The sequence below is a fragment of the Crotalus tigris genome, unplaced genomic scaffold, assembly GCF_016545835.1.
Source record: "Crotalus tigris isolate CLP2741 ecotype Arizona unplaced genomic scaffold, ASM1654583v1 scf7180000017638.2057652, whole genome shotgun sequence".
Classification (NCBI taxonomy): domain Eukaryota; kingdom Metazoa; phylum Chordata; class Lepidosauria; order Squamata; family Viperidae; genus Crotalus; species Crotalus tigris.
In genome coordinates this window covers 939,429-950,053 of record NW_024096531.1, presented here as the reverse complement: position 1 = coordinate 950,053, position 10,625 = coordinate 939,429, and the positions used below count along the sequence as shown (strand labels likewise).

The 10,625-nt window shown below is 41.7% G+C and overlaps 1 protein-coding gene across 1 annotated transcript; it reads right to left on the bottom strand.

Annotated features, from left to right (window-relative positions):
* Window positions 1–8,055: 8,055 nt before the first annotated feature.
* Window positions 8,056–10,376, bottom strand: NEUROG1 (neurogenin 1). The gene is made up of 2 exons (XM_039334844.1): window positions 10,175–10,376; window positions 8,056–9,676 (listed from the first exon to the last, which is right to left on the bottom strand). The coding sequence occupies exon 2, from the start codon at window positions 9,673–9,675 to the stop codon at window positions 8,989–8,991; it is 687 nt and encodes a 228-aa protein (XP_039190778.1). The 5' UTR covers window position 9,676; window positions 10,175–10,376; the 3' UTR covers window positions 8,056–8,988.
* Window positions 10,377–10,625: the final 249 nt, after the last annotated feature.

The following is a 10,625-nucleotide window of genomic DNA, read 5'->3' as shown; positions in this document are numbered from 1 at the left end:
ACCTAAACACAAGAATTTGCCTTCTTTATTTCCTCAGTAGTTTACTTACTTTCTAATTTCAGATCAAGAGTGCTTCTGTTATACAGATGTTGCTTCTTTATGAGTGCCCAACTTGGCAAAATATTGGAGTGGGTCGCCAGTTTCTTTTCCCAAAGACTCATATTCAGTCTTATCCCTCTTTTGTGACCTGCCCAGTGATGTCCACAGGGAGACAAGACAAGCAGCACACAACATTATAATTCAAAACCTAACCCTTTTTAATATACCCAGTGATGTTGCATACTTGTTCCAAAGTTTGGAGCTTCCGTCCCAATGCCACAGTGTTTTTGGGTCGTTCTAATGAGCATGGAGCATGGCCATTTGGACACTCCTAAGCCTGTCCATCATAGATAACTCTTCTCTGAGTCTGTATTTATGACAATATATTTCATAGTATAATTGGGATGTTCAGATCTTTTATCACTACAAAATGTATTTATGACAATATATTTCATAGTATAATTGGGATGTTCAGATCTTTTAATCACTACAAAATAAATTAAGTCATTGCTTCTGTTGCATTTACTAATTACATATTTATCAATCAATCAATCAATCTATCAATCAATTTTTACATAGTCACAGATCAGCAAAATACATATTTGCCTAGCCTGCCTGCCAGTCAGCCAATCATTGCCAGCATTGTACTAAACTGTATGATTCTAAATATGTCACGTCATTTTCAAGACCGTACATAAACATATATTATCTCCTTATATTAGTAAGTATTGGAAAGTATCAAAAAAGAATATGAAATAATAAGTGGAGCATGTTAAAGGTAGGTGCTAAGAATTAAGAAAGTCTAATGCTACTTTACCATATCTTTCTATCATTGGGCCAATTCTTATATTGCCTTTTCTTGTTTAATATTCCCAACTGTTGAAGTCCACAAGTCATAAAAGGGCCAAGTTTGAAGACCCCTGTCCTAACCAAAAGGTGGGAAGATTTTTCAATTCATTTCTTGCCCAACTCCATTTAGTCCAACGTAACCTGTTCTGCTCTAGGCTCATGGCAGATGGTTGGTTTGACAGTCTGGAGAAGACATTGCAGGTTTTCTAAATAACCATGTGACATTTTTGACTTTATTTTCTTACTGAGGGTTTGGGATATTTATTAAAGTAGATTCTTTAAACCTAAACAAGGCTAAACACATTTGACTGTCTTTGGATTTGGATCTGTATGTAAAACATCTCTCCCCCCCCCCCCGCTATTTCATACCAGAGAATTCCTGACCTTTAATGCTGAATTTCAGTAGCTAAATCTGAGGAAGAGAGCCTTAAGGAACCAGGAAAATTGAACTGCAGGGCTATGAGTGGATGGTAAGCTGTGGATTTCCTGCACTACAGTCACATATGCCAGTTGAAAAAAACACCAGATATTTGGTTCATAGATATCCTTGAAAGATCAACTTTATTTTGGATCTTTATAGTTGTGAACATATTGTTGTCTTTGGTTGCTTTATTAATTCCCCCAAATGATTTTTTTGCATTTCCTATGCCACCAGTGAGAAAAGACTTCATACCAAACTTTGAATTCTCACCTGCTTCTACCTTTATAATCCCTAACCACTATACAAATCAATCTTAATGGGTCATTAGAGTGACTGAGATCTATAATTATAGTATTACCTTTCATGTGCTTACAGGTACTAAGGGAGGCATTCAGAGAAAGTCGACAGTAAATCAAGTTTACAGCAGATTACGAGTCAAGAAGATCCCTCACAAGAAATGGTCTCGCTAATGGTTGAAATTCAAGCATTGTTCAAGGTTTAACACCAGCAATAAAGATGCTTTAGTTCTTCAACAAATAGTCTAGTTGGCAAACGATAGGAAGTATTGAATTTGGTGAATAATAATGGGATCTAGTTGTAGGCTGGCGTCTGTCACAGATGTTCCTTTATACTGCAGTGCTGTATATGAACTATTTAGTGTGTGCCGTGCTGCAGCATTGTAAATCTTACTTTCAATTACCCCTGAAAATGTTGATTTTGCATCTAATTTTCACCAGACAGAAATAGCAATTGTTCATATATCATTTTCCAGGAAAACTCACAATGGATTAGGCCAGGGGTAGGCAAACTCACAATGGATTAGGCCAGGGGTAGGCAACTTTGGCTCTTTTATGACTCGTGGACTTCAACTCCCCGAATTCCTGAGCCAGCCATGCTGGCTCAGGAATTCTGGGAGTTGAAGTCCACGAGTCATAAAAGAGCCAAGGTTGACTATCCCTGGATTAGGCTATCAGTTATTCTTCTCTTGCTGAAATTTCTCATTATTAAAATTCAAGATTAAATGTGCAAATGTTAGTAAGGAAAGTAAAACAGCAAGCTTTAGCTGCAGAAAACCTGACCTCACATTTTATATTTGTTATTATTGAAGTAATGACTGTAGTTGAATGCATTATTTTATTCTAATAGCTACTCTAATAATTAAGCAGCCAATGTGCTTAGTTGGTCTAGGATTTGGGAAACCCAGATCCTAATCCATCTTCAGCCACAGAAGCTCATTGGGTGACTGGACCCGTCACTCTTTCTCAGCCCAATCAATTTCCCCGGTTTGCTGTTGTGTGAGGAAAAACGGGGAGAATGAGCACTATCCACATTTGTTTATTAATATATTTAGCTTTTTATGGCTTTCCCTCTATCCAACTGTTCTAAGTGGCAAACAAAAGCACACTCTGAAACTATTAAAACATACAATTCACACATATCATTCAAAAAAGAAATGGCAGTTGAAAATTTAAAAATAGGTAACATGATATCAATCTACCCAACCTCAAGCCTGGCAAACCTCCGGATCTTCATTGCTTTCTGGAAAGCCAGCAAGGTTGAGGCCAACCTGATCTCAGGTGATAAGATGTTCTGGAGGGCAGTAGCAGAAAATGAAGACTTCTTGGAGCAGGTCAGATGCATTCTTTAATTGACAGGCCTGGATGCCCCTTCTGCTGGATATAAAAGGTGGGTAGAAACTACTGGGGAAAGGCAATCCATCAACTATCCTGGTTCATGGTAAGAAGGGCTATTAAGGTAATAACCAGTATCTTGAATAGCACCCAGAGGCCTATTGAGTATAACTCAGCATAGCAAAGGCTTAACATGGCTATATCCAGAAATGCCCATAATTGCCTTCACCAATGCATTATGGACAATTGTGGCTTCCAAATGTTCTTCAAAGGCAGCCCTGTGTATAGCATATTGCAACAGTCCATTCAGGAGGGCACTGAAGCAAGAAAAAAAGATATAAATCAAATAAATTGATGGATATTCCAAGGCCTCTGTTTTTAAAGAATCCTCACTTCTTGGCTGCTGAACAAGAAATGAACTAGAACTAAACAATCTTGGATCGGTCATTGCATAGGTCAGTGATGGTGAACCTTTTAGAGGCCGAGTGCCCAAAAACTGGCCCCGCTCCTGCTCCAACCCCCTGCCCTGCCCCCGCTCCGCCCCCATCCCTTGCCCCGCCTGCCCGCAGGGCCACTCACTGCCTCCAGGGCCCGCCGCAGATCACCCAGGCAGCCCAGCAGCACTATGACGGTCACACCCTCTGTCCATGCCCTGCAGCATCAACTGTGCACAATGGGGTGTGAGGGCAGAGTCTTGTCTACGCTGCCTGGCTGTCATGTCCTTGGCTGCGCTGCTCCGCGTGGGCCATGCTTGGGTGACTCTCCTTCAGGGAGGCTGCTGGAGAGGAGGGAGCTGCGGGGGGAGGCGAGGCTGGGGCAACAGCACGTGTGCCCACAGAGAGGGCTCCGAGTGCCGCCTCTGCCACTCGTGCCATAGCTTCGCCACCACTGGCATAGGTGTTTTTTAAAGTTGTAGAATTGGGAGGGGCTTTGCTGAAATTCCATGTTCAGACCAGGAATACACCAGTGTGTCCTGTCTGACACCCTGATGAATATATCCAGTGAAGAGAACCCACCATCTCTTTGGGTCATAGGTTTACTATCAGACTTAGAGAAGGATAGTAGGGTTTCCCCCCTCTAACAGTTCAAAATTTGTGTTTAGTCTTCCCAGCCATTAAAGAAGGGGGGAGGCTGTTATATTGCTCCCCATTTTCTACCCTTTTTCTCCTTCTAGAGATTTTTTTTTAACACCACCGTGGCATGATTGGGGCTGGTGTCAGCATGGAGAGGTTGAAGGGAACACTTCTCTGCCCTGTTTCTGAGCGTTTTCTCACTTTTGATGTGACCTTGGGAAGGATGCAGATGTGGACAGTAAAATTTGCAAAGCCTTTATTAATCTACGGTGCTTTATATTGTCCCAAAATTACTTGGTTATTGGAATAGTAGACTGAAATTAAGGCTTTCCGATTTTGGATTGTCAAGATCTTTCTCTAGCTGAAAAGTGTAACAGTAATGTTTTCACTCTATTTGTAAATGTTCTAAATTGCGTAGATGACAAACTATCGGGGATGATAGTTTGATCGTGACGGGTTTGGGCAGAGGGAAATGCTCATTAATTTTTGTACCTGGGGAGAGAGGAGTTACAAGTTTAGTCTCATTGTTGTGAGCCAGAGCATGGCAGTTGTTGCGTTATGCCCTTAGCGTTGCTGCCAGCTGCATGCTAAAGAAAGCATATGCACTCTTCTTGAAACAGGATGTGAGTACAGCTTTGGGATGGGTTTCCTGGTGGGTCTCCTAAGGGCTTAAGGAAAAGAAAACCAGTGTTCTATCCGAGACACGTGCACCTACAGCAGGATTGAAGGGACCTCTTGCTGGAGTCCAAATAGAGGATTTATCCTCCACTATAGAAATGACATAAGCTCTAAAGCAAAAGGCTGGACTGATTCCCTTTTAGGAACCTTCCTGCATAATGGGAGCTGCAAATCCTGTCTTGCACACTCTATGTCAGCTATTAAAGAGAGCGAGTGGGACAATTCCAGTGGAGAAAACATAGAAGAGGTAAAGCAAAAACAATTTTCAAGTCCATAAGTTTATTTCTCCAGGTTTCAATCTGGGGGTTAATCCATTCTTATATCTTTTCTCAAAGACTAGCCATTCTTTTCTTTGTCTGCTGTGCTTCAGATCACAACCTGACAGTCTTTTCACCCACAGTGTGACATACATACAAAGGCAAAGCAATTGAGCTTCTGCTCAGTGGGGGAACAATCTCCCAACCAAAACCAATCTTTCACAGCAGAAAGTATGTGCTGAGCAAGTGTGTTAACTGTGCTCAAGACAGTGTTTTTCTTGGCTTTATTTATTTATTGGGCTTATCTGCTGCTGCAATCCAGAAAGACTCTAACTGGCTGGCATTCTTTTCCTACAGTAAAAGCATTAAAATACAACACAGAGACCCCTTAAAAAACTTACAATAAATAGTAATAACACAAATGTATCCAGAGACAAACAAAGGCCACCCAAAATGAAGACATCTAAACACAAACCAGGTTGGGGCTTCTAATTTACATTAGATTCCCTCTCAATTTTTTTTTAAAACTAGGGTTTGACAGCAGTCCTAAAACTCAACAGGATTGTTGGGGGAGGAAGGGATGGAGATCTAGCCTGATTTCAAATAGCAAATTATCCCAGAAGAAGAGATTGTGTCTGTGTTCAGCACAGAAGACTGACTCTTGGGGCTAGGATCTGATAATCTTTAAAGGGGGGACCTTTCACTGAGAAGTAGTCCCAAATACAGTAAGTACATATGGCTGGTCAAACTAGTACATTCTTATGCACCCCTTTTGAAATATGAATATTTTACATAATCTTTACACATTGATTTATTATAGTCTCCTGCTCTGGGCAATCCAATGTATATAAACAATGCACATTACATACATCATAAAACAGAAATCTCAGCAGTTGTAACTAGTGAAAGATTAGATCTGCTTCACAATCTTATTCCAAAACGTTTGAAACTTTCTAAAATGATTTTTTGTTAAATGTCCATGTTGAAATACAGAAGGAATAATTGCCTTGAAAATAAGGTCTCAACCCTGGCTACCATACCTAGAATCCTATAGAATTCTATAATTAATAGTTTAATTTTAAATTTATCCTATTTCTATTTCTAGGCAGGACTACCCAATTCTGTAATAGCTTTGTTCCCTATGCCATCTATCTGGTAAAGATTCATTTTTCTCGCCACTCACATATATACATAATCCGAACTAGACTGAGTTGTTTCTCTGTGTCCTATAATATGTGTGTGTATGCATAATTATGTATGTATGTATGTATGTATGTATGTATGTATGTATGTATGTATGTTGGAGGTAGTGACTCTTTGAAAGCTGTATGGAACAAAATTTCATTTTAATATATGCCGATTAGTGTACATTCAAAGTGACAATAAAGTTATTCTTCTATTCTATTCTTTATTTGGGGTTGCTTCTATTGAGATCCCTAGGTCAAGCTAAGTAAACTTTGATTCGGATTTAATGAACTTCCAGGAGTCCTTATTTTTTAAAATAATTTTTACCATTATGTCTACATCAAAATGCATTGTCAAGTCTTTTCAGCATTTGGAGTTTCAATCTCCTAATTGGTCCCTGGACTTCAACTCCAAAGATTTGCTCTGGAAATGCCATCCCTTGATGGCTCATGAATTCACCTAATCCTAAAGTTGTTCCTGCTCTGTTCCATAAGGAAAGGCTGCTGGAATTGGGTATGTCTAGTTTAATGAAGAGAAGGATGAGGGGGGACATGATAGCAGTGTTCCAATATCTCAGGGGCTGCCACAAAGAAGAGGGAGTCAAGCTATTCTCGAAAGCACCTGAAGGCAGGACAAGAAGCAACAGGTGGAAACTAATCAAGGAGAGAAGCAACCTAGAACTAAGGAGAAATTTCCTGACAGTTAGAACAATTAACCAGTGGAACAACCTGCCTCCAGAAGTGGTGAATGCTCCAACACTGGAAGTTTTTAAGAAGAGACTGGACAGCCATTTGTCTGAAATGGTATAGGGTTTCCTGCCTGAGCAAGGGGTTGGACTAGATGACCTCCAAGTTCCCTTCCAACTTTATTATTATTATTATTACATATTTCTGCCATGTATAACTTAGCTACAAGCTAAATTTTGACTAAAAGGAGGAACAAAAGGAGATAAGGGAAAGGGCCTTAAGAGTGATACAAAGCTAATAAAAGATCACAGGGAACGATACCCCTCATCCTTTGCTATTATGGCCCAGATTTATATATTCTAGATCATTCATAAATGTGACCGCTGGTAATTCTCAGTTTAATGTTCCCTAAAGAACTGTAAAGTTTCAATGTTTTTGATGCATTTTGCAAAATTATACAATATTGGCTGTTAAAATAAAACTAGGAATGCCTCTCTTAACACTTTTATCAAGACTTTGCAATAATAAAAAAAGAACAAACAACATTCTGAGTCATGTGAAATGGGAATGTTTGTTGTTTAACTATTCAAACTCAAGCCATTTTTTTAAAAAATGTAAAGGATTAAAAGCTTGAAATCTTTAAGAAAGCTTTAGTGTCGCTTCTAAAAGGGCAAAAATATAAAGCCTTCAACCTCAATGCTCTAGGCACCCACCTGTCACTTTCCTCTTTCTACATAATTGTCAGTTTTTATTGATCCTTTTAATCCCTTTTTCTTTGAAAATCTGTTGCCAGCTGATATTTTTTTTTTGCCACCAAAAGAACTCTCTCTCTTTTTAAAGTGTGCATCCCCACAAGTACTCTCATGCTGAGAGCTAAACTGTGGCTAACAATTTTAATTTGCTTTCTTGTGAGCATTAATGGTCTCTACTTGGGTTTAAAGTTTAGGTGATGCAGGAGAATTCTATAAAGTCAAGACTGGTCAGAGGTAAGTGCTTTTCAAATTTTTGTTATCATGCCTTTAGGCCACTATGCAATGTCTCAGTTCATTAATAGAATGCATCTCCTCTTTTTCTAAACAGAAACACATTTTAAGAAAGTAGAAGCTGTGGGAGGGAAGAGAAAGAAAAAATAATGAAGAGGCACAGAAGTTACAAATGTTAAAGATGTTTATTTACATCTTTTTTTAAAAAAAAATACAGCATCTGATTTTAAGATAATGTATATCATAAGAATAAAGCTCTTTATTTACAAAAATACATTTTTCATATGAACGAAAGCTTTTGAATAAATTAAACTAGCATTGGAGCCAGTCGGTGAATGCCCCATCTCTGGTTCTTCTCAAGTACAAGACAGCAGTGGAAGTCAAGAGCCACAACAGATGATCCTAGTTTCTAGTTTGCCTTCTTTCAGGACTGATCATCTTGGGATTCAGAGCTTTGCCTGGGAGAGGCAAAACTGCATCCTGAGCCTTAGGGGTCTATTGGGCATTTGGCACGCTAAGTCCCTAGCAGGAGGCCCATGCACCCAGCTGAATCCGCCTCCTCTAAGCCCTTTCACTGCATTGTCAGGGCGTTCAAACCAAATTTTCATGCTCATTTTTCTTCATTAGAGTCCTACAAATTGTAAAATTGACTTTTCACCTTGTCTGTAGCAGCAAATCTGTCCTTCCCGGCCTCTCCCCCCCCCACACCTTTTCTAAATCATATTGATGCCCCCAAGAGCTCAGGACTGAAAAGGAAAGAAACAAAAAGGCGATCTGTGAAATGTAGAAAAGTGCAAAAGGGATGGAGTGGTAGAAGAAAAATCTTTAAAAAGAGAGGGGAGTGAAATAAAGCTATACTCCGGGCTAAAGCCTGCTTCTATAGCAGCCAGGGGGAGGTGTGTTCGAAAGGCTAGGTTATAGGCCAGCCTAAACACTGCTTTATCACAGCCTCCCTATCTTGATGTACAATATATGCACACACCTCCAGTGTTGTTCACTCTTGATTTTTAGGATGGGAAAATACAGGACTTTTCATATTTCAGAAATCAAGGTACAATTCCCCCAGTCTGCTTGTTGTACCTAAAGAAAAACCCAGCTGGACCAAGTCCCCAGAACAAGCAATGGCTGCTTGGGAACTTTTGCTTCTGGGAGACAAATACCCTTGGTCGCCGTTGCCTTCTGCCTTCTAATGGTACTGCACAAAACAAGCTGTATTCTGCAGCAAGTCTTTGGGCAGGCTGTGGAAGGAGAAGAGGCTGTCACCCGGCCCATAACAATAGTCTTCAGAGGTGGCTGGGCTGCTGGGACTTGAAGTGCAGGCAGAGAGAGAAGAGGTGGCAGGGGATGCTGTGGAAATCCAGGATCCAGCATCACTGCCAGGGCTGGCTGGATCGGTGGAACCCAAGAAACCAGGCAGCACCGTCTCTTTGGGGGCTTTCTGACGGCACTGATCAGCCAGCCGCAGGGTTTCCGAAAGGGCCCAGATGTAGTTGTAGGCAAAGCGCAGGGTCTCAATCTTAGTCAACTTAGTATCGTCTGGAAAAGTGGGCAGGACGCTCCGGAGCTCATCCAGGGCCGCATTGAGATTATGCATTCGATTCCGTTCCCTGTCGTTGGCTTTGACCCGCCTGGTCTTTTTGATGGTGTGAAGGACAGCTTCGTTCTTGACCTTGGTGCGTCCCCTTCGCCTCTTCCCCCGTTCTTTCTCTTCTTCGCACCTCTGGGAGCCAGGCTCTGGGGAGGCAACGTGTTTGGGAAAAGCCAGGGAAGGGATCTGCAGGCCCCCGAGGCTCCCTTCATCATCTGTGACACAAAAGGACACGTCACTGCTGTTGTCAAGGTCAGAGTAGCTGGTCTCCAAAGCAGAGGACATCCTGTAAGAAGAAGAGGTAAAAGGTGGAGTGAGTGGCTGTAAGGCTGTTCTGTATACTCAGAAAATGTGACGACACAACTCCCATCACCCACAACCAGAAGGCACAGACAGGTTTGGAAGCCACCAGGTTGGTGAAGAAGGATTTCAGCTGAAGATGAAACGGGAGAAAACTGAAAAATGAGGAACAATGGAAATGGGGAAATATTTTTTAAACGAAGGGAAAAAAAAGAATACTTGTTAAAACAAGTTTCTAAGATAAGCAAACTGGGACAGCAGTTGATAAAACTTTCCAAAAAACGAAGTCCGTAATTTAAACTTAGAACCAAACAGAGTTTTTGTACTAGGATCGTCTCCGCTCAAGAATGATTGGCAGTCCAAGTGTATCTATTTTTCAGTGTAAGCCAACCGAATTGCAACCTTTCCCTATCTCAGCGCCCTAATGTATCTAAGAAGCCAGCTAGCAATTGCTTTCCTGCCTGCGTTTCTGGCTTATACTCACTTCAAGCGCGCTCAAGGCGGCGGTGCACGCATAGGACGCTCGCTCGCTCGCTCGCCCGCCCGCCCAGGTTCCAAACGTTAATTTGGAGACTTAGCAAACCCGGACTTCTGCTGAAAGCGAGAGGAGAAGACACGCGACAGCCCTTGTCTGCGGAGGGATCTCGGCCGCTATCAAGTCGCGCGAGCAGCGAGTTTGGCACACGACTGGCCTCAGATATCTTATATACCCTGTAAAACAATAGAATCTCACCCCTCGCCGCCCCCACCCCCACCTCGCCCGCTCCGCCGCTCTCCCCCCCTCTCTTCTCCTTCTTTTGCGCGATTCCCCCCCCCCCTCCCCGCGAGCTCTGGCGGCATGAATGAATCAAGGCATCAGGTCTGCCCCGTGCTGCACTTTCCTTCGTTTGCATAATTTATGTGCCGAGGATTCCGTTCTCTCCCGGGAGTGTGCC